The sequence below is a fragment of the Myiozetetes cayanensis genome, unplaced genomic scaffold (genome assembly GCF_022539395.1).
Source record: "Myiozetetes cayanensis isolate MyiCay16 unplaced genomic scaffold, myiCay2020 scf2-11, whole genome shotgun sequence".
In the NCBI taxonomy this organism is placed as follows: Eukaryota; Metazoa; Chordata; class Aves; order Passeriformes; family Tyrannidae; genus Myiozetetes; species Myiozetetes cayanensis.
Genome location: NW_026087411.1, coordinates 95,086,634 through 95,111,778, shown reverse-complemented (window position 1 = coordinate 95,111,778; position 25,145 = coordinate 95,086,634). Strand labels below are relative to the sequence as shown.

General features: G+C 39.6%; 1 protein-coding gene across 2 annotated transcripts in view; it reads left to right on the top strand.

Annotated features, from left to right (window-relative positions):
* The first annotated feature begins 18,322 nt into the window (after positions 1 to 18,322).
* FBXO25 (F-box protein 25) overlaps positions 18,323 to 25,145 on the top strand; it is a 30,410-nt gene continuing 23,587 nt past the window's right edge. For both annotated transcript variants that reach the window (XM_050315366.1, XM_050315365.1), the window contains exons 1-2: positions 18,323 to 18,389; positions 21,257 to 21,400. In XM_050315366.1, coding sequence (XP_050171323.1) covers positions 18,334 to 18,389; positions 21,257 to 21,400 — 200 coding nt within the window. In that variant the 5' untranslated portion in view covers positions 18,323 to 18,333. The remainder of the gene's footprint in view (positions 18,390 to 21,256; positions 21,401 to 25,145) is intronic.

The following is a 25,145-nucleotide window of genomic DNA, read 5'->3' as shown; positions in this document are numbered from 1 at the left end:
GTGTAACCGAGCTCTACTTGTCAAAGGCTGTAACAGAACAAGCTGCAGTGCAGCAAACTGATCCCCTTTCTTTTTTTCTGTCTTCTTCATTTTTTTAAAACATTTGAATAAAAGCCAGAAGGTATTGACCAGAATCAGTTTTGCAGTTCCTGAATTTTTGTACAGGCACATTCAGAAGGAATCCATGTCTTGGACATACAATTTCAGAATTTAAAATTTCAGAGATTAAATGAGAGATGTTTAATGGCTTACTGGGTAATGGTGAAAAGTTTTGTTGATAACCTGCTTCACAACGATATAAAATCTCCACATGGTGTGAATTTAGCTCTCATTTTCATCTACCACTGTCACATTAAAAAAAACCCTAAATAAACCAAACGACCAAAATATGAAAATTATCACTAATACTGTAGGACTTGCACAATCCTGTGTAGAATTAGGTTAAAAAAATACAATGATTAAAAAGGTTAAAAAAGGTTTAAAAGGTTAAAAACCCCTTTCAGAGATATGCTAAAGGTATAATCAAAACCATATGTTAATTTGAAATTTCATTTACTAGTCAAGAGAAACCCACCAAGCTTATACAAGGAAATGGAATGAAGACTATGACAGTAGATACTGCAAATTCCAAAGATTGGAATTGATATATGTCATAGTCAATGTTATTTCTGTTATCCTACTTTTTTCTACATTTATTTTCAAGGGACAAGCTGATGGATTTTCACCATGACTTCTATAAATCAAACTCACAAGAGATTTGGCTCCTGAATCATCACTTATTCTAAGAAATACTGCTTGATTTTTGCTTTCCTCACATCTATTCGCAATGATAGGAAGCCTTTGCAAACAGGTGGGTTTTGCAATCTGCTCTAAAGGAAATCTCACCATGTTTGTGTCTAATCTCTTTTGGCTTCTCTGTTTGAATCATATCACAAGGAGATGTAAAAAGTGCTCTGAAAATACTTTACTACATGCTGACAGTTACAGTAAGCCATAGTTCAGCAGTGCAAACAGCATGAAGTAAACAACATATCCCCATGTTTTTGTGACATATCCAAGACTGGAAGGGCGTACAGGTTCTTTTAAAGGACATTTAGGATTTTTCCTTAATGGAAGAGTTTAGATGCACAAAAATGAAACCATAGATTGAGCAACAGAGGAATCCCATTTATCAGAGTTGTACAATAAAAATCCAGCAATAATCAAATTATTTTAGTGCTTTGACTCTCATGGAAAAGAGTGCTAATCATAGCAACTGTTGCCGAGAGTAAGAAAAACAGTATGAACAGAGTGACATATCTGTTTCCACATCATGTGGAAAACATTATTAAGCTCTCTTATGTCTGCTTTAGTACAATGTTTAATTACGTACCACATACAGTCCTTTTCAAGATGTCTGAGGATCAAATTAAACCAGAATACTGAAGGAGGTTCTTAATCTGTAGTAGTCTCATTTCCTGAGGGAATAAGGAGGTCTCTAGTGAATAAGGCAGGGGTTACTTCTGGAACAAAAAAAAAACCTGGTCTCAAGCTTAAGACCACTGAATCTTTAGCTTAATGTTTTTGCTTCCAGCATCCCAGCATTTGTTTTCTGTTTTGGGGCTTTTTTCCACAGAATTGCTCTGTAATTCCCACCTCCCTCTTAGCTAAGTATTTTCCAGATTATCACTAGTGATAATCTGTGATATCAGTGAGATAACTGCTAAATGAAGAAGGAAATATGACATTGTATATATGATAAATGCAAACAATGATAGTTTCAAAGTGTTATGCAGGTGGCTAAATACTACTAATAGATTAAGGAAAAACAGTATTACTTATTTCTCTGTTGTGAAAGTAGTCCTGAATGCAGCATTTAATTTTAGTTATAAGTCTGGGACTATATTTACGATTTTAAAAAATCACAATTAATTAAAAGCTATTTTCTGAGGAGCTCAAGCTAATGAGCTATGTTATTTGTGCATAAACAAGTCTGTACAGGTTTTCTTGCTAAGTATCTGCATCAGCTCATGTCTGCAAGTCAATGAAAACCTACTAAAGCTCTTTTTTTTTTTTTTTTCCAGATGAGAGAACATGGTGGGGTGTTTGTCTGAGGCATTGGACACCACAACAATTAACAGCATCATTTCAGAGCTCACTCATGACTTACTAGATCCCTTTTATGCTTACTACCTGCTTTTGAGTGAGGCTGTGTGCAATGTTGTGGTGTTTCTCTCAAGTTACTTTAGTGCTTTTCACACTTACATATGCAAATCTCCCCCATAACCTATAAAGGTGCATAACCTATAAAGCTTCAGGCTTGCACTTTTATAACAATAATTCTCTTCATGAGTCAGAGAAAATATCAGATGGCACCACACTCTCAGAGCCTTTTCTGTGGTAGGCCAGAGTCTGAGACATCTCCAAGCCCCTCTGAGCTGTCTGCTTTGACTGTTATAGAGCTATGAATTACTTGGGGTCCACCATCATGTCCCATACATATTGGAAATTTGCCTTCTAGTCTGGAATTGCCAAGTTTATCATGCTCAAATGGAGATAGCAAACCAAGTAATTCAGTAGTAAGGTGGATGACTTTGACTGTCTGGGGAACCTCCCCCATAAAATTCCTGCCCTGCTTCCTCCTCACACCCCATTGTGGCACCATTCAGTGGAGTTACTCCTGATTTACCCCAGTAAGCGACCTAAAGAAGTGTGCCTTTTGGTTTCAAACTCACCTGGTTTAGAGACTATCAACCAAGGTGATCTAGCTGATCTTAACTGATGAGAAAGCAACAGAAGCAAAAAGATTTTCACAGGTTGAGGGAGGTGATCTTCCACCCCTACTTGACCCTAGCCACATCTGGAGTATTGTGCTTGATTCTGGTCTACACAGTTCAAGAAAGACAAGGAGCTACTAATTCTGTAATTACAGTCCAAGCCCTTAGGTCACAAAACATAGTCTTGGGAAGCCAGTTAAGTTCTGCAAGGTTTGGGAACTGGAATATTCTCTGCAAGCTGTAGCACAACAATAAAATGCCTTGTACGCAGACACCTTATTCACCAGTCAGGGACAATAAAGTTGTTCATATCTGAAAGAAGACAGAAAATAAGGAGGTATTATCATTCAGAATCAAATGAAGATACATCCTGAAATACAGAAGTTCATATTTGGATTTTTTTTCTCTATCTGTGCTGCTACCAAGGAGCTTACAATATCTTATAAATACCTCCTAAGGAAGGAAAAGAAAGGCATTGTCAGAAAGTGGACATGACTGCAAAGTCATTTTCACAGGCTTTGGAAACTACATTTTGAAAAACAATAATAATAATAGGATTTTTTAGTCCTGGAAAGGCAGGGTTGACACACAGTGTGTTTTGCTGGATTTAGATTGTGAATGCTTTGAATATTTATAAATGCTTATAAGAGTTAAGAATGATTATTGCTGCACATTGATAAAGAAGTCCCTTCTTTCTCAACAGTACTAATAGCATCTGCAGTGCTGAAACTCATAAAGCATTACTGTTGGCTTTTAGGATGATTCATAGGCCTATTTTAACAGAGAGAGGTATGTTAGCATAGCACTGGGAGTCAGCAGTTCCTCCCTTCTGATCTGGGCTCTGATACAAAATTTTCTTTATAGCCTTGAGCAGTTCACTTAATCTTTCTGCCTCATACTCCACATCTATGAAAAATGTTACCATATTCACCTAACAATAAAGAAAGGTCATTGTTTCTCTCCTTCAAAAATATTTCCCTTAGGAAACACCTCACCTCAAAGTCACATGAGAACTGAAGGTTATTCTGTGGATTTTGAACCTTCAAGACTGGGTTAAATGTTTGCGTGTGCTTGATGGTACAGAATTTGTCTCTGCAGAAACACCTACTGGCAAACTCAGAACCTGAATCCTGGATACGCACACTATCTGACCATAGCACAGACTTGAATATAGATAATGTGGATGCTTGCTGAGCTTCTGCTTAAACGTGGAAGGAAGAGTCCACTTAAAAGACAAATATGGATGCAGCTCTTGCAGTTGGGAAGATAGCTTTAGTGCCTTTGTTCCAAATTTTTACTGTATGATTTTATACAAAAGAAAAAAACAAACAAACAAAACCCCAGACAAAAACAAACAAACCAAAACCAAAAAACAAAAACCAAAAAAACAAACAAAAAACAAACTAAACCAAAACAAAAAGGTAATTCTCACTCTGACCCCAAAAAGGATCCCTTTATATTCTTTTGTTTTGAAGCCATGAGTACTAAGTCTTGTAGAAAACTCTGGAGCATGCTGACTCAGTGAATGTCCACTTTGCTTCACAGAAAACTCATCCATAGCCTAGAAGAATAGTGTTCAAAAGAAATGGGACTTTTTTCTTTCAGAGTGGTAGCAATAATAAAAGTCTTTATTCATGAATACTCTAGGAACTTTATTCCACATTTTTTAACCCTTAAGTTGTCCACTCTTTAGAAGTCCAATGTTCCCATTTACTGTAGAAGTTGTATTATGGAATCACAGAACATAAGTTCTCAACTGCTCTTGTGGGATGTTAAATGACACCATTGGGAACCTGGTAATAAGAAAGATATATCAAGAAAAATTATCCTAAACCAATTAACAGTGAGGACTGGGACTGTTTCCCTGAGCAGCTAGGAAGTCCTGATATATTCATGGACAGTACAGATACATTCATGCTATCTCATGGTTTCTCAAATACATCAGGAAATTAAAAGGAACTGCCAGCATCAAAATTCACATCCTTCTGTTCCTCTGCACTGGCTGATGATGCCAATCAAACCAAAAGATTTAGACCACTGAGAAAGGAGAAGGGCAGCTGTGATGTCTCCTCCCAAACTATCACCACAATTTCATCTCTCTGCAATCATTTAATCTTTTTTTTTTTTTTCAATTAAATGAGTCATACAACATAGCTCTCTTGTACAGCTGGATGAAAACCTGATTCTTATATTCTACAAGTGTATTTTATTATAAAAGGAAACTGCTCTCAAACTCTACGCATAGGCCAATTAGTTTAGGAAGTTGAGGACCAAAGGGGTGTGATCTGTGACCATCAGACTCTAATCATCCAGCCAGTAAAAACAACATTTACTTGTTTAGATTGATTAACCTCTAATAAATACTCTTTCATGGAATGGTAGATTCTAACTCAGAGTACATGTAAGCTTTTCTATTAGATATAAATCTATTTCTATTAGAATTAAATCAGTTTCTGCAGGTTCTGTATCTTGAGAACAATCACATACAGTACTCTAAGCATGCTTTATTTTTTTTCTAATTTCATGCAAAATCTATTCTAAAAATAATTTCTGTGATTGTCCTTCATTCAATTCCTTGAGTAATGTTTACTTTACTGGTTGACAATCCAGTATTTCGAATGTATATTGTTGCCATCTAGTGTCGAAAACCCAGCAGTGTATTTAAAATTCTATTTTCCATTTTTAGATTATATGCACATATTTGTTTGTCTCCACAAATCTTTAAATTAGTTGATTATCTTTTCTATCTATTCTTTTCAACTTATTAACCACTTGTGATAAAGTCTACCAAACTCCTACCATGTCTACTGCATATCTTTACAAGGTCACCTAACACTTACAGAACTTTGATTTCAACTCTCTTGGGCCGCCTAGGTGTGTCATAGCAGTTGGAAAGTATGGTGGGAACTGAACTTGTTCCCCAAAATCTCTGAGGAATTTGAGATATCCTGAAGGAAGATGAGAGGTGATCCCAGAGGGAATGAATCTCACCTAACTAGACATACTAACAATTTAGATATTTACCTTTAAAGCTCCCTCTCCAGTCATTGGAAACTCACTGGTACTTTCAGGGAACGATTCATCTCATTCTGAAGTAGAAGAGTGAAATAGGTCAGATTACTGATGTGCTTTAAAATTGTTTATTTCTGCCCTCCCCCCCAGCATCAGGTAACAAAGGCAGGTGGAAACATCTAAATTACAGATGGTTAAAGTCAGATGAGATGAATCTCACCTTAACTCACTCTCATGAGGTCTGAAAAGAAATTATTAACTGTCCAAACTGGACTTAAGCCTGTCTTTTAAATAGCCCTGTTTGAAGATTCTTCACGAGTGGTAATGAGATTTTCAAGTTACGTGCTCACTGAGGGCAGCTAGAATCCTTTAAATCTGTTCTAATGATTTCAAGAGAGGTCTACAGAACACTGGAGGAGGAAGGAAATTTGATTACATAATTGATTAAAGTGGAGACACAGCAAAGCTGCCAACACAATCCCTTTAGATCTGGAAACCCAAAGCACAATCCAACCCAATAATTCCTCATAACGGCGAGTAACTGGAGAATAGGGATCCAGTTGTGGCATATTCCTGTAATATTTAGAAAGACAGTAGGATGGGGTTTGGGTTTATTTTTGCTTTAAGCCAACAGTTTTCATAGAATTGAATCTATATTAAAAGATAATTTTTGGTTTATCCTAGTCCACCGGAGTCTTGCACTGATTTCAGTGACATCAGGACTACATTCTCCGTGTTGCTGCTGCCTGCTCTGTGAAGTATCAACGTAGGGAGCACAGTGATACATGAAGGAGCATGTGAGGTAAAAGCTTAAGCCAAAAGAGAGGGTGACTTGGAAAGAATAAGATTCAAGAAATGTGCAACTTTTTCCTCTCTTTTCTATCAAGTGTTCCTGTCTTTACTATTAAATGTACACTCCCAGGTCTTATAATTCCTGTGACTGTCCCCACATGTGTTTAAATTTCTGTTAACACAGTTAGCTCTGCCTCCTTATGCCACAGCAGTGGCACTTGGTTGCTGTGATTATATCTGAGCATTGGCTGGGAAGGTAAATGAAAAGGCATGCTTTCTGCTGAAGCAATTTGTCCATGAAGTATTGCAAGCCATATGTTTCTCTATCTTCTTCCAAATATTTGTGCTGATGTTGCTAGAAGGCGATGTCATGCAAGGAAAAGGATATGCATGATAGATTGTGCTGTGATAAATTAGTGAAAGTATACAGCACTTGCCTAATGCATTTTCAGCTTCTGAACTCGGGGCTTTACAGTCAGTGATGCTGCTACCACTAGAATTCATCAGATTATTCCTCCCACCACCAGGGCTGTAACTTTGTGGAGCCCATTTCTCCCTTGTAGTGTTGGAAACCATGAAGGTTTTGCTCTCTATCTCCTGAGGTATGTTATGCCTAAAGCATGTACATAGCTACATAAAATTGTAAAATAATAATAAATAAATCAGCGTCTACTATATCTCTACTATAGCAAAAAAATATTTTGAACAGATCCCAACTATGCACCTGAAAGATCTATTACTGAAATAATAAATTACTCATATTTTGTATTTAATTAAATTAATAAAATAGAACCATGCTATAAAATACAGACACAAAAATAGTACATGCTATGCATTTGCATTTTAGAACTGTCAGCAAATTCTATCAGGAAATGATCTCCCTAATATAAATGAACACAGGAACGCAATTAACTCTTTTTAATTTAGCAACAACAAATTCTAATATCTTTCACACAGGTAAATCAGAATCATGTCCTAACTTTAGTGATCAATAGGTAGCTGCTCCATCTTCCCAAAGCTGAAGAACTAATACAAGGGCAGAGGTTAACAGCAGCAATTAATTTTTAGTACAGTCATAAATATATTCTTTTAAGTATGTTGATTTAAATGTGATAAAGATCCCACTGGACAGAATTCTACAGGGTGCAAGCCTACTACCATTACCAAGACCAAACTCCTTTGTGCCAGCAGTTTCACAACTGGTGACATCACAAAACTGGAGCTTTATAGAAATCATAGAATATAAAGGAACTGACCTGGCCATCTTTAAACAAATTAGCTGCATCTTTAAACAGATTGGCTAAGTGTTTACTGTACTTTACAGTGCTCTAAATTCCAGTTTATCCCAAAGATCTACTGCTTTGAGTATGAACAGGCAATCATTGCTACAGCAAATGCTATGTTCTTTTAACAAGGGTGCTTGCAGGAGAAAAACATATAGTGATTCTTGCCTCTAGCTGGTAGGATAACTGTACACCTGGCTATGCAATGTCAGCCTAAATAGCATTTACAATGCTAACAGCAAAACTATTCACATTGTGTATTGGTATTTGTTAGCATAAATTTCTAACTTGAAAGGCACATTGCTTGCTTCCTGCTATTTCTCTAGTCTGCGTGTTAATGAGGCGGTTTTATCTTAATAGGTTTTAAAAATTATTTAATTCTTTGCATATTGCTTGTGTTCACATAATGTATGAATGAAATCGTTGTTTCTTCCAGCCCTATGTGTTTCTGAAAATGACTGCTTAGTTTAATGGTAATCCTCCTTCTTCTATCAAAATGCACCAGGAAAAAGAATTTTGCTATGCACAAGACCTTTAAGTGATTTCTAAAATTTATATCATGTCCATGGATTTTATATTTAGATATCTATAAAATCATAATAAAAAATTCCAAAAACAGTATGAAAAAATATACACTCAGAATTAATAGTTCTAAACCTTGCTAAGAATTGGATAAATGGACTGCCACAGAGTTCTCCTTTGTGTTATAGAATGGTCCCAAGGACTATGCAGAAATCTAGTGGTGACTTTGAATAAAATGTTGCTTTTATTTCTTCCTTCTTGTCAGGAAAAAAAACCCAAAACAACAACAACACAGCAACAACAAACACCAAGAAAATGAACCTGAAATTTGCACAGTTTTTTCAGAACTGCTTTTAGTAGTAGACTGGCACTGAATTTAACTATAAAGTTTAAAACTTCAGTTGCATATATGCAGTTGCTTTTCTTCTATATAAACAAGCTTGATTCATTTCCTGTGAAATAAAGGTCAAAATCTTCCTTGATTCCCCTGGGGCTCGGATGGCACTTAAGGAAAGCTGTCACACAAAGTGGTGTTCACATTAATACAGTAAACACAGAGCAAATAACCAATGCAGGAAGTTCAACCCACAAAGCTTACTGGACAAACTCACACACACACACACACACACAAAAGACTGATTCTTCACTAGGAAATGTGAATTTAGGTATTATAATTGCATGGTGAGCATGACCATGAATAATAATCCCAAAAGTGTATTGTACTCCTGTTTCACAAAATATATTACTTTTTAAGACTTCCTCTGTTTAGTGCTTTCAAAGGGAAGTCTTTACTACCACATTGGATTACAAATCATGAGGACTACTAATGATGAGGCATAGAATTACTGATCATGTATTAATTTCTGATATACTTTTGAGTAGTTAAATTAGTTTTAAATATACAATGTAATGACCGTATATTATAGAGTAACATTTGTAATAGTCAACCTTCATGTTTTTGTTTTGTTCATTAGAATCATTTACATTTACGTCTTTCCAAGAAAGGATAAAATTATTCTGAACCCATCATTCCAATACCTTAACAACTAAAGGCTTTGCCAGCTTGCTTGCTTTATCATCTCTGGCTCAGTTTGGCTGTCCATTCGTGCAATTTTCATTCAGCAGCACTGTAAATTACTCTGTTGAAAACAAATGTCATTATATTATTTATAACCAAAATTTATATCTAAAAAATTGTCTGGAAGGCAAGCTTAGATGTGCACAAAAACTAGATAAAAATACTAATTTCCAGCTGCTGAAGGTGGTTCATTTTAAATATGACAATGACTCCCTCTGGCCAAAGTCACGAAAAGCCTGAGCTCAGGAGTGAACAAAGGCTTTGAACGAAAAACCATCACAACTCAGAACCTCTGGAGAAATGAGATTCTGTTTTTATTTCAGCATTTCCTCTTCCTCCTTGTGCCACTATCTCATTCCAGCCTCTTTCTTGTCTTCACATTGTCATAAGTTGCTTGAACACAAGATGTGGAAACTGAAAACTACCGAAACCTCAAGAAATTAAATGTTCAGTTCAACATGCAAAATTTACTAGAGAAAAATTACCAATAAGAGAGGAAGATTGTCTAGTTCTGAAAATAACATAGGTATAGTATCAAAGTAGTTGAAGTAAGAAACTTGTGAGCTTGTTTTAGAACTTTCTCTAGAGTCTGCTATGCCAGTGGAAAGACATTTTGTCTTTAACAAACTTCAATAAGAATTTTTATTGTACAAGATCTTTTATTTTTCCTTACTGTGCAGCTTCACTTCACTTCAGAAAATAAACCTGGAACAGGACATTTAGTAAGACAGAACCACATTTCTTTGATACCACTGAGCTAAAGTGCAGTAACTGAGTGTAAGTGTAAAACTAGAATATAACTATTTTTAACTTGAATTAATAAAGTTAGGATTCTGCATCCCATGTAGAAAAACTTAGATTAAAATTTGTTTATTGGCTTCCATTAAGATTTTGATAAATCAGAAAGCTTGATTCGGTTCTCACACTTCCATAAACCACAACATAAATTGACTAAAACCATTATTATTTATGGGTGCTTCATCTGTATAGAAAGGCATACATAAAAGCTAAGTAAGCTTCAGTCTTGGTGTTTTTTTAATTTCAGCATACTTTCTTTTTTATTTCCTCTCTGGTCAGCTTCATCCAAATAATGCTACTGTTATATCAGATACATCTTCTGCTGTTGAGATAAAAACAGTTACTGATTGCACTAGTAATTGAGTTTGGTTTTATGCAATTCCATTAAATCATGGTTATATCATAGGCTCAGCTAAATGAGATAGAAGAATACTATGGACAGATGTTTTAATTATGAGTAGATATACAAAAGCTCTGTAGGGAATTCCATTCTGTGTTTCAGACTACTTCTTCAAGGTCGTTTTTAATTCTTAGCATATTTTTCCACATTCTTCCACTTTCCTACCAGTTACCAATTTGACATGCATATGCCTTATTCTTTATTCCTGCTCACTAAAGAGATTATGTTAGTATCAAATTTTTCCACCAGAAGCTAAAGTTAAATTTACAAATTACAATTGATTGCATCTATTTTTTTAAAAATAGTTGCTGTATTTGGCCTTTTGCAGTTCTGTCACACTTCTCCAATCCTCTGTATGTTTTCCAACAGAACTGCTTGTATCTTTAAGATTGCTTTCTAAGTAACTCAATTTATCAGGTCCAGCCAAACTGATTAACATCTAATTTCTCTAAACGCTCCAGCTGTTATTCCCTTTCTCTTTCAACACCCATTTTTCCCTTTCTCTGGAAACTTACCCTTTGCATCTAGCACTTCTGTCAGCCATCTCCTTTAGCTGAGCATTTTAGTAAACACCAGTGCATATCATTTTGTAGAACAGCATACTAGTAGTTAATTATTTTCTTATTCTTCTCAGTATCTCTAGTAGTTTGCATTCACTCTCCTGCAGTCAGATTCAGCCATACCAAATAGGCCCCTTCCTCTACTGATTAAGCCTCTCTGTAAAATTAGATTTCGTTGTTCCAATTCTTCCTATGAGAAAAGCTGAGAGAAACAAGAGAGAAAAAGAAGAGAGAATCTTTCTCCTTTAAGTGTTAGATATCCTCTCATTTACATATTAGTTTTATCTCTATTTTAATTATTACAACATTGTCTTCAGTTTCAATCCATTTTTAACTTGAGCTGTACATCCCCAGCTTTTGCTACAGTAATCACTTTCTCTTAGGAACGTATTTGAAACCACTAATCCAAATGAATTTATAGGTTCTATGGATGTGTAACAAATATAGTGAAAACAGATGGTAACTTACCAATATGGGAAAATAAACTCCAAATTGGGATTTATTCTGATTAAAGATTTCAAAAAGATTAGAAAACCTCTCACCATCCCTCATCAGCAAAAAAGTAATGAATCTTACTTTGATAATACCAATTTCTGTAACTTGGGTTGTCATGAAATTCCTCTTCATACTGCAGATTCCTAAACTAATTAATTTTCTTTCTTAGTTATCTTTCTCTAATATAAGCCAGACCATATTTATTGAAAAATTAAAATCTCTTCTCCAAACCTTAGTTTTGAGCTCACATTTCCCCCATTGTGAATGAGTTAGTTGCAGTATCCAGCTTGTCATTGATCAAATGGTGTAACTTCTGTGTCTCAGCACTTTCAATTAAAGATTTGTTTCAAGATATTGTACATGTTGTTTTTCAGATTGTTTCTCTAGAGTTATCTAAAATCATGTTTTTTACTGCCACACTGAAACTGCTTCTATTTCTCCCTTAACATTATTTCCCAGCAAACTCTTACTGATTTTTTTCTCTAGAATAATTGTTTTCAAAATTCTTTGCCCTATGCTACATAGTGTTTGTTCCAACCAAAATAAACCTGGTTTTACATTCAACAGCAAATTATTAGAGAAGAAAACATCTTTCATAATAAAATTCTGCAACCAGCATTGATTTGCTGAAAACAATTACTTCTCTGAATGTAGTTGTTAATAACCTACTGTATATCTGTGAATTCTTCTTTCACAAAGCTCCTATACAATGTTTCTGTTCATAAAGTCTTTCCATTCCCCATGGTCTTTGGAGAGCAATTTGTTTGATGACATTACATCCTGCAGACTGGGGAGCTGAGAGGAATGCTGGGGCTTCTCTCCACAGGGGTAGGTGGGGTCCAGATTCAGCCAAGAGTCCAATCCAGATCATTGGGTAAGTGGTAAGGCTGGTCCAAGGTCAAGCTGGAAAGCCAGTCTGCACATCTAGGCAGGGTCCGAGTTCAGCAAGCTACATGGAAAGAACATCTGGTTCCCCTGGTGCTCTCAGGAGCCTCTCTTTGCTCTTCCCAGGAGGAAAGGGGCTGCCCTGAGCTGTATCACTGCTGAGCTGGTCCTGATTCCCAGCAGTCAAGCTTTCAGGAAGGGGGATGCTGTCTTACACAACTATAGTTTCCCCAACACACTTAAATATTTATCTTCTCATACTGAAGGGAGTAATAACCCTAATGAAGGAAGAGGAGCAGTATTACCTCTTGTTTTGGCAGTACTGATGATAAATATTTAGAAAAAAAACTATGCCAACCACAAAAGAAACTTCTGAAGAACTGTGTAAAGCACTGAAAAATCACACATTAAGTAATATTTAGGACAATTAGGCTTTTCTCCAAGGGTTGGTTGGTGGTTTTTTTTTACAGGTTGTGAGTTTTTTCCTGTGAGCAACTGGCTCCTTGGACAAAGGCCAACTGCACGGATTATGTGTTCTTTTCCATTTTCATTTTATTTATGAATTGAGTTTTGTCTTCACTATTACCATGAGCTCCCTTCTGCTATCTAATGATTTTATTGCTGCTGCATCACTTTCCTGTTTCTTTTTGTTAGCATTAAATGTTGCTAAGTAACCAAATCTGGATGAGGTGTTCTTTGGCAGAACTGTTCTGTTCTTTGAAATATGTGTTGAGATTAGTCAGCAAAATGAAAATTACTCTCCCAAAAGAAAGAAAGCCATTTGCATGTACCACAACCCTCATTTTCAGATGATTCTTAAGAAAAAATTGAAAAGGATTCCTATGAACATAATGCATATTTCCAAACCAGGTACTTAAGGAAATATGAACATTGATGAAAAATTGCTTTACATTCTCCATGAGGTTCTCCTTAGCTACACCAAATGGCACCATTCATTTTGCTTTTAATAATGTGTCTCAGCTCTTACAAGCTATGTAACTTAAAAGCAAAATAGCTTGGCTTCCCATCAGTGCAAGATCATTTAGAGAATTCACCTTTGCTGTGAATTATTACATAGAAATCCTAATTTAAGTAATTCAGTAGCAAAGAAAAGGGAAAGATGGAATTTACCATTTTATCTAGGTCTCCTAATGTCACGTTAACGTGGCAGTGATCTAGTGTTTCATCTATGCTGCTCACATGGACCTGCAATCAGCAGTAAGGGTAACTATCCCAGCTGCAAAACTCATCAAGGTTTAATGCAATTTTCACCTTACATCTTTCTAAAACAATCAAAAACACTAACAGTCACACTGCAAACCAGTTTGTTCGATTTCTGCTGTGAAGGTTTAAACCATTTTAGTACTAAATAAAATATAATAGAGGACTGTGACATCAGAATAAGAAAATTAACATAGAACTTTATGAAGAATGTCTGAAATGGAAGAGTGTCAATCATTATTAAATTATTCAAGAACTGCTTGATCTGCTCTGTGTTGGATAGAATAGCTCACATTCTATTATGCTATTTTAGCGTTTTAAATACCCCAAAGGAAACAACACATTTTCTTTTGTACATTTTTAACAAATACATCTTTGAATACTTAAGGAATATTTGGAATGAATAAAAAATATATTAAAACATATTTCTTAGTCATAGATGAATTTTCTATAGATAAGAGCTTGGACAATCAAGATAGCAACTATACATGGGAAATATCCCTAAATTGGCTCATTTGAAAATTTATCATATTTTGTTTAAAAAAAAGGCAGACAGACAGGCACCATAAACATCAAATAGCAAAACTGTTTTGGTTATGAAGTCAGAGATACAAAATTACACTTTCAAGAGACGATGGCTCAGTACTAACTATGGGCAATAACCACTTTACATCTGCTTGTTGAATAATCACAAGATTTTTAGACACTTGGAATGAAACCCCATATACACTAAGTCTTATAAAAAGTGACTCTGTACTAAAAAAAACTAAAAAATTACATTCTCCTAGTTCCCTTTATTGTATAATTAATATAAATATGCTGAAACCAGCAGGCAAAATGTTGTAATAGCTAGGCACGAGTAGCACTGAATATGCACGAAAGAGTTTTGTCACGGAAAACCCAATTACTTACGTGCCTTAGCTATTAATAATTTTATTAAATTTGAAGCACAAGTCAAAAAGTGTGACTGCCCAAGCTGGGAAGGCACTCTCGTCCTTGTCCTTCTAGAACATATAACAGAAAAAAAGAAAAAAGCTAGAGGAAACACATTGCTTTCTCTGTGTCCTTCTTCCCTATTGTATCCTTCCTAGGGTGTGAGGTATTCACACAGGGTACCATCCCCTAGATGGACTTGATACCAGCAGGTATGACCAGCAGGTGCAGGGAGGTGATTCTGCCTCTCTACTCCTCTCATGAGACCCCACCTGCAGAGCTGCATCCAGCTCTGGGGACCCCCAGAAGAAGGACATGCAGTGAGCCTGGAGAAGGGCCACAAAGATGCTCAGAGGGCTGGAGCACCTCTCCCATGAAGACAGGCTGAGAGAACTGGGGTCGTTCAGCCTTCAGGAGAAGGCTCCAGGGAGACCTTCTACACCTTCCAATACTTGAAAGGGGTCTACAAGAAAACCAGAGAGGGGCTTTTTATTAGGGCATGTAGTGATAGGACAAGGGGGAATGGCCTTGAACTGAATGAAGGAGGGTAAGTTTAGGATACACATTAGGAAGAAATTCTTCCCTATGAGGGTGGTGAGACACTGGAACAGGCTACCCAGAGAAGCTGTGGATCCTCTATCCCCTGAGTTGTTCAAGACCAGGCTGGATGGAGGTTTGAGCAAGCTGGTCTACTGGAAGGTGTCCCTGCCCATGGTAGGGGAGGTTGGAACTAGATGACCTTCAAAGATCCTTTCCAATCCAAACCATTCTATGATAATTAAGGAAGTGTGGTGGGTTGACCTTGGCTGGCTGCCAGGTGCCCACCCCACTGCTCTCTCACTCTCCCCTTTCAGCAGGACAGCAGGAAAAAATAAGACAAAAAAGTTCATGGGTCCAGATATGGGCAGAGAGATTTTTCAACAATTAGCATCACAGGTAAAGCAGATTCTACTCAGGGGAGATTATTTTAATTTATTGTGAATTAAAAGTAGGGTATTTTTAAAATAGGAGAGAGAGAAACTAAAACTAAACTAAATCCACCTTTTCCTCAGCCCCCTTTTATTCACAGACTCAGCTGTGCTCTTTGCTCTTGACTTTTCTTCCACCTCCTCCGCTGCAGAAGTGTCACAGGGAGATGGGGAACAGGGGTTAGGGTCAGTTTGTAACACTTTGTCTGTGCCACTCCTTCCTTCTCGTGCTATTCCCCTGCTCCAGCATGTAGTCCTTGTCTGAGGACAGAGTCCTCCACCAACTGCTCCATTGTGAGTCCTTCTCAAAGGGCTGCACTTTTTCAAGAAGTAATCCCCTGTTACTGTCTTTCAAGGTTTTGGTGCTGCTTAGTGCTCAGATACACACAAGAGAACTACATAACTGTTTCTGAACTGTATCACATTTTAGATGTTTCACTCATGATGCTTTTCTAGTCAAATCCTACCTGCTCTAAAGGATCAACCCCATCTGAGCTATGAGGTAACTGCATACTAGTTTTATGTCCCCACACAGGATACATCAAAGGCAGATATAGAAAGAACCTAGAGACAAAAGGATTTTTGCCACATTATGAAGGAATTTTGTAGATCTAGATGCCAAAGAGCAAAAAAGACCCTTTCATGGGCTGGACAAGGAGCTTCACAAGTTCCTGGTAGAGCAGTGTTGTAGAATTATTAATACTGACTTATATCCTTTTCCAGTGTGAGTCTGGGAAACTCTTTTTAATCAGGTAGTAGCAGAGACTGTGGCCTATATCCTTTTGCTATGCAAAGGCAGCACCTTTGTCTTGGCTGTATTTGTGTTAGGACAACAGGGTCTTGAAAAAGATTAGGATATTGTATTTTTTTCTCTCTTCATGACAAGAGAGGAATCCAATCTCTAAAAGAGTAGTTTAATTATTAAGTGACATACTAAGAACACAATGAATCTCAGGTAAAAAATAAGTACTCTTGTAATTTTTTCAAGACCAAAGACTGAAAAGAAGCCCTTCAAAATGAGCCTTCACCTAATTCCGTCCTTCTACAGCACTTTCAGCGCTCTTATTTTATAAGACCAAAACCTTCAGTTTCTTATGGCTAAGGCTGGCAAAAGGATTAGAGAATGCTTCCTGGTGGGGGACAAGTTTCAGTAACTGCAGAATCTCAAGCACTCAAATAATTAAAAGTCAAATCCTTGTTCAACAGCACAAAATTTGACTGATTACCATGTTTGAAAACACTATTTTATTTTTGTTTTTAGCTCCTTGACCTTCTATTTTATAATCTTTTCTACATTCATATGAGGGAAAAAAACTGATTTTAAGTGAAATCTGAAATGTTTATACAATCACATAACAAGTTTTAAGAAACAAGGCACTCCATGAGTTTGGTTTTCTGGGCACACCAGCACCCCCAGGGCACCGAGGGACAGACCGGGGTACATGGGGCACATCAGAGCACACCGGTACACACTGGTCATACCGGGGGGGGGGCCACACTGGGAGGATCACACTGGGTCATACTGGGGGGCTCACATGGGGGGCCACATGAAGGGGGTCACACTAGGGTGCACTGGTCACACCAAGGGGTGTCACAGCTGGAAGGGGTCACACCAGGCTTACCGGAGGGTCACACCGGGGGGGATCACACTAGAGTTGGAGTCACACTGGGGCACATCGTGTCACACTGGGGGGGTCACACTGTAGGGGGTGGGAGGGAGTGTCACACCAGGGACACCGGTCAGTCTGGGGGGGTCACACCAGGGTGGAATCATGCTGTAGGAGGGATCACACGGGGGGAAGGGGCCAGACTGGGGCACATCAGTTCACACCGGGGAGTCAAACAGGGGGTAACCCTGCGGTGGGGGTCGGTCACTCCGGGGAGTCACCCTGCGGTGGGGGTCACCCCGGGGTGGGGGTCACCCCAGGTCACACTGAGGAGTCACTCCGGGGGGGCACCCTGGGGTGGGGGTCACCCCGGGTCACACTGAGGGGTCACTCCGGGGGGATCACCCTGGGGTGGGGGTCACCCCGGGTCACACTGAGGGGTCACTCCGGGGTGGGGGTCACCCCGGGTCACACTGAGGGGTCACTCCGGGGGGTCACCCTGCGGTGGGGGTCACCCTGGTGGGGGTCACCCCGGGTCACACTGAGGGGTCACACCGGGGTGGGGGTCACCCTGGTGTGGGGGTCACCCCGGGTCACACTGAGGGGTCACTCCGGGGGGGTCACACCGGGGTGGGGGTCACCCCGGGTCACACCGAGGGGTCACTCCGGGGGGGTCACACCGGGGTGGGGGTCACCCCGGGTCACACCGAGGGGTCACTCCGGGGTGGGGGTCACCCCGGGTCACACCGAGGGGTCACTCCGGAGTGGGGGTCACCCCGGGTCACACTGAGGGGTCACTCCGGGGGGTCACCCCGGCACGCCCCGCCCCGCGCGCGCCCCGCCCCCGCCGACCAAAACATTGGCACGTGCGCACCGCACCCGCCGGTCACGTGACGCTCCCGGCCAGCAGTGGGCGGGGCCAGGTCCGCCCAGCTCGACCAATGGCGACCCGTGCTGCCGGGTAGCAACAGGCGCGGTGGGAGGGGACCAATCAGCGCTGCGGGGGCGGGGCCAGCGCGGCCCATGGTACTTCCGGCAACAGCGGCGGGGCCGGTGCGAGCGCCGGGCGGGGAGAGGAGGTGAGTGAGGGGAGCCCGGACAAGGGAGCCCGGTGAGGGGAGCCCCGACAAGGGAGCCCGGCCGGGGAACCCGGACAAGGGAGCCCCACCGGGGAGCGTGCTCGGCTCTGTGTGTGAGCCCCGCCGGCGCGGGGCTTTGAGGCTGAGCGTGGGCAGTCGTGGCTTGGGGGGTTGGGGACTCGCCCTTAGGGGCGTGTGGAGCTGAAGGAGTTTGGGAACAAGGTGTTGGAGTCAGGATGAACTGGTGGGCCTGGGGCAGAGAGTAAGACCGATGGGTGTGGAGCCTGCCTGGAGGAGTGGGGTGTTGGGATTTCAGTAGGGTGCACGAGGATGGGACCCAGCGTGGCTTTGCTGAGAGCAAATCCTGCCTGACAAATTTGGTGGCCTTTGGAGGTGGGGTTACAGCGTTGGTGGATGAGGGAAGAGCGGCTGATGTCATCTGAATGAACTTGTGGAAAGCATTTGATGCTGTCCCACACAACTTCCTTGTCTCTAAGCTGGAGAGACATGGATTTGATGGATGAATCATTCAGTGGGTAAGGAATTGACTGGATGTTTGCACTCAAAGGGTTGTGGTCAAAGGCTCAGTGTCTGAGTGGAGATCAGTGATGAGTGATATTCCCCAGGGGTTGGTATTGGGACTGTTTAGCACCCTTGTCAGGACATGAAAAGTGGGACTGAGTGCACTGTCAGCGAGTTTGTGGATGACAAGCTGTGTGGTGCAGCTGACACGCTGGAAGGAAGGGATGCCACCCAGAAGGACGGACATTGACAGGACAGAGGTGGGCCCGTGTGAACCTCATGAAGTTCAACAAGGCCAAGTGCAAGGTCCCGCAGCTGGGTGGGGCAGTCCCAAGCACAAATACAGGCTGGGTGGAGAATGGATTGAGAACAGTCCTGAGAATGACTCAGTTGACAAAAAGCTCAATGAGCCAGCGGTGTACACTTGCAGTTCAGAAAGCCAAATGTATTCTGGGCTGCATCAAAAGAAGTGTGGCCAGTGGGTCAGGGGAGGTGACTCTCCCCCTGTACTCCACTCTCCTGATACCTCACCTGCAGAGTTGTATCCAGTTCTGGGACCTACAGCATAAGAATTGTGTCAGTCTGTTTGAGTAAGTCCAGAGGGGGGCCATGAAGACGCTCAGAGCACTGGAGCACCTGTGCCATGAACGCAGGCTGAGAGGTGGCTTTGTTCATCCAGGAGAAGAGAAGGCTCTGGGGAGAGCTGTAGGGCAGGCTTCCAGTACTTAAGGGGGGGGCGGGCTACAAGAAAGCGGGAGAGGCACTTTGGAATGGCATCAAACTGAAAGAGGGTACGTTTAGATTAGGTTTTAGTAAGAAATTCTTTACTGTGAGGGTGAAGAGGCACTAGCACAGGTTGCCCAGAGAAGTGTTGGGTATCCCATCCCTGTCAGTGTTCAAGCCCAAGCTGGATGAGGCTTTGAGGAACAGGGTCTAGTGGAACATATCCATACCCATGGCAGGGGGGTTGTGACTAGGTGGTCGTTAGGTTGCTTCCAACCCAAACCGTTCTGTGATCAGTCAGTGTGAAATCAGTCAAGTTGAAAACAACTTGGGAAAAAAAGTGTGTTGTGTTCATATTACTCCTAGGAAGCGATATAAGGATTGGAAAAGCATGAATAGAGTTTGTGGTAACTGGGGGAAAGGATGTGGTAATTTTTGGAGAAGGTTCTTGGTAGATGCAGAGGAAGGCTGAGTTATGAGTAGGAAGGGGACTTTAGTCAGTGCTAAGGCATAGACAATGTACTTTGTTTTGTGTAGTATACAGATTTTTAATTAAATAAAAACTCAGTTGTCTCACTCAATTTGTATTTCTTCTGGCTTTTTATGCATCTGTGCCCTCTCCTGTTGTAACTAATATATTGGGCAGATGCTGGTCAAGAGTGCAAATGGGTAAATAAATTCATAGTGATGCTTGACTGATGTGGCCTAATATTTTTTTCAGTTTGGAAAAGTATTAGAAAACACATACTTGTTAGGACCAAAGCTGTTGGTATTATATATTAACATATGTTTCAAATATGATAATGTTATCTTTCCTCTATAGCCTGCATGTGAAATCCCTTGTTAAACTCAGGAGCAACAAGTTTGTGTGATGAACGGGAAGAAGGCAGCAAAAGCTGGCAAGGTCACTGCCTTCAAAGTGTAGAAAACTGCTTTGTTTACATTCTTAATGTGTCAGAAGTTAATCTCACTTTTGAAAAAAGGTAGCAGAACACTGTTTGAATGACATACCTTGCATCTGTTTGTAGAGATTTTGGGAGATGTGTCACAATGGACTTTATGTTGCAGTCTTCTTTTTGTCGATCAATAGCCTGGCATGGGCGGTGACCCTCAACAACAACTGAAAAAATGTTGGGGAAAATGAAAATTCCCTTACTGAAACATCACTACACACTGTAGCACAAACTCAGTATTTATAAGCCTTAGAAAAAATAAAAGGATCAATACTGAATTTGTGGACTATCAATCTTTTTAACAACCATTTATTAGTCATGTATAAAAACCAGTAATCTGTTTGATCATGGCAAAGCAGATTACACAGGATACAATTTTGCTTCTTTTGGAATCATTCCTTTCCTGGACTACCTTTCTTTTCCTGTTCTCTAAAGAACTAGGAAGCCTACCTTGATCTAATAAACGCTTAAAGACAAGAAGAATGGGGTTAGAGAATAAAAAATGTACTTAAACCACTGAATCTGTTTCTTTAAAGGATACTCTACAGAGAATTTTCATCAAAGCAACAGTTTTTTTTAAGGTTAAAGATAAAACTGAAATAATGGCAAGAAGTTTTGCAACTTTTATTAATAAATAACACACGAAGAATCTCTTATTGCTGCTTACAGAGAAACCATGCCATTTTTGGGCCAAGACTGGAGATCCCCTGGATGGAGATGGGTTAAAACAGAAGATGGATGGAAACGATGTGAACCTTTTACTCCTTCACTTGAGGATGGGAATAATCAGCTGAATGATGTCAGCCACACTGTGTAAGTTAAAAAGAACAGTAAGTAATTAATTCTGCATGAGTTAATGGCAAGGTGGGAGGGCATCACAGTGCAACTGTCTGTGGTAGCTGATATCGTCTGTATGCAAATGCAGCCATGTATTTTGTTTAGTTAGGCAGGCAGGAGACCCTTACGGAGATTGTTTGTCTTTTGTCACTGCTTCCTGAGTTGCTTATTTTAGGCAGCCAGAGCACTTCTTACCTTCTATGTCTTTAAAAATAATGAAATAAAAAATCTTTTAAAAAACCCCAAACCAAACAAAAAATCCAAACAAAAATCAAATGAGAAAAACAAAACAGAAAAACAACAAACACCCACCACCACAACAACCAAATCCCAACAAAAAACCCCAAACCAAACCAAAAAAATGAAAAAAGCCTGTCTAGTACTATTTAAAGGTAAAGGTAATACTTAGAAATTGCAAGTGCAAGAGGCATATTGAACTGTTATCAGGAAGTGAATGAAGACTTTCTGATAAGTGTTGGATTAGTTCTGTTTATAGCAGCCATATAAGGCCTTTACTCCAGATGTACAGTCGGTGGTAGCTTAATGCTCATTCTCTTATGCAATATATGACTGTATGTCCTTCTGTAAAACAGATGAGAAAGAGCTTAGATAAATAAAATAATACTTGTGGCAAATGCCCACGGACTGGTGTGATATAAATAGCTTTGTCAAAACAAATTTCTACTCAGTTTCTCCACAAAGAAGTAATTCTCAGGGATAGCATTCTTCGTCCAAAAATTAGAGCATAATGTGCTCATAATGAGGAAAGGGAACATTCAGTGTTATATTGTTAGTCCAGGAAATGGTATCATAACATCTGATTTAGAGAGAATTTACTGATAAGCTGGGGCTTGCTGTAGTCATACACCTGTGTTTTCTAAATTTGTGAAATAATCTTCAAGGGAGTTATTAAGCAGTGAAGAATTATTATTAAGCTTGTCTTGACCTATTGTTTTCTTCATGCCCTTTTTCCTTTTGTGTTCATCTGTCACTGATCGTATTTGGACTTCTTTTTCCACACAGTCCGGCCACTGTGGATACCCAACACTGCAAAAATGTTCAGTAAGCCTCTGACATAAAAGTTGCCTTAAAGACTTTTGAAAAAAAAAAATCTTTTCTTCTCTCTTTCATACCTTTAATAATATACTTGGCAAATTAGAGGAAATATAATTTATTTTTGAAGCTATTTACCCAGTTGCTAAATAATTGCATCTTGTGGGTTGCTTTAATTAATATTGCCTGACAAGTATGAAAGAAATTATCATTGTCTTTGTGAATACCATTAAGACTTCTGCTCTTCTGCTTGTAATTGTGTATCTATATTTATATATCTTTTCTCCAGAGAGTAAGGTGAGGTATTTTTATTGCTTCTTAGAGCAAAAATACTGGATTTTGAAAGTTCAGGACTAAAATAAATACTTCAATTTGAAGGGACTGGTCATGAAATGCACTAAGGAGGAAAATATTTTCCATACAGTCTGCAGTGTCTCATGATTTGGGTTTCTTAGTCTAGCTTGCCAGTTTGTCAGAATCGCAGGCTTAGGGGCTGGCCTAGTCTGCAGCAGGCACCCTCATCTGTAATGGTTCCCCATCTTCATCTTAAACATCTCCTACATAGCAAAGCCAAACTTTGCAGCTTTTTTTTTCTTTTTTTTTTTTTTTTTAATTCTACTTCTGTCTATTCAGTTAAAAATGTATGTTGTCCAAATTTAGACTAAGGAATTCAAGTTGATACTTCTTGGCATAATAGCACTACTTTGGAATAATTTCACTGCACCTTGAACTTTGAATCTGATTGCAGCTTGAACTATTTGTCTGTGAGTTAACTTCTGCTGCTGTGCAGCAATTAATGTCTATTTGCACAACATTATAGAGCAATTTAGGGTGTAAATGACCTCTGGGCACCATCTGGTCCAAACACATGCGCAAAGCAAGGCCAGCTGATGTTTGTTGTACAGGGCTTTGCCCAGTTCAGCTTTGTGTGTTTCCAAGAATGGGAATTCTTCTCTGGGCTCCTGTTTTAAGTTCTGTTACTCTCAGTGTTACTTTTTAGTTTACTGTTGTCCTGTCCTGTGTTGTGTCATCCCTTCTTGTCCCCGCCCTCAGCCTAGTAAGAATTTCTTGTCACAGACTGTGTCCATTACCACTTGACTTAGCACTGCCCACTTCCCCATACCTTACAGTCTAGTTCTATCTTATTTATATTTATATTCTCAGAAATCAACAGCAATCAGATTTCCCTTCACCACCAGCTCTTAACACTGAACAAGGTCAGTTCTCTTACCCTCCTGCATCATGTGCTCCAGTACCTTGGTAAATCCCCACTGGACTTACTCCAGTATGACAATGTTTTTATTGTATTGGGTAGCCCCAAACTAGACACAGTACTCCAGATGCAGTTTCTCATGCCAAATAAAGAGGGATGATTACTTCTTCCAGTCTGCAGGATATAACCAGGGTGCAGTTGGCCTAATACAACGCAAGGGCACACTGCTGACCTGTTTTCAGCTACTTATCCACAAGACTCCTGGCTCCTTTCCTGCAAAACTGCTTCCTTGTCCAGTCGGTACCCAGCATATACCCAGGCTTAGGGTTCTTCTGTGGTGTGTGCAGGCCTTCATACTGAGGAATGCAGTGTAAAATATTTTGACAAATACACTGTGATGTTACTTGGTGCAGGCACTTACCTCAGGATTTTCCATGCATGGTCAAGCTGTAACTGGCTTTGAGTCTCTTCTAAAGCACTTAGTGTGTCTCTGTATGTAATTGTGTGTCTTGAGGGCCATGTGAGAAGAAGCAAGAGGGTAATGAAGAATAGTTGGAGCTCAGACAGCCCTGTCATATTTTCCATAATTTTAAGTGTCATACCCAAAAATTTATTTAAATACTGCTATGAAATTACTTTTTTTTGAAAAAGCTGAAGTTCTTACATGCTTTTTCTAATATATTATAGTTCTAAGAACACCAGATACTTTGCTTTTAAAAGCTTTAGAGAATTTTTTTTAAAGTGTGTCATAAAGACAAGAAAGTAAGAATAGCTGTAAATTGGCAGTATTATGTATGTATTTAAATCCTTCCAGGTGCACTCGGATGTCATGTGCACTATTAAGATAAACACATTTCATTAAGGCTTCTGTTACACCATATGGCACGTGCAGCTTTTGATTTGGTTTATTGTATCTTAGCTTGGTGTTTGAAGGGGACAGGGGTTGCTTTTGCAGTGGTAGAGCAGCTTTATTACTCACCAAGCAGCTCTGCAGGTTTCTGAAAGGAACGAACACTCGTAGTTACTGGAACTGCCTCTATTTCTGTCTCATTCTTCTGATGTCTGTGGAACTCTTGCTTTCATTCCTTGCTTTCAGACTTAAGGTTTGTCAAGAAGAGTGGTGGTGTTTATAGATAAGTAGGGAAGGCTCTCCACATGAAGTAGGACAGAACATGAGGAAATAAACCATCGTATCAGGAGATCCTCAGAAGTAACAGTCCAATTTGTCCTTTCTCTAAAAAGACATGAAAAATTCCAGGAATGTCACAGGCAAATTTAAAAGGTGTTTGAAATACCCTTTTCATCTTAACAATTTCTTCCTGAGAGGTCCCAGCTGACTGGAAGCTGGTGAACCTTGTCTCAGTTTTCAAGGAGGGCAAGAAGGAGGACCCTGGAAACTACAGGCCTGTCAGTTGCACTTCAGTAAAGCCTGGTAAAGTTATGGAGAAGATTATT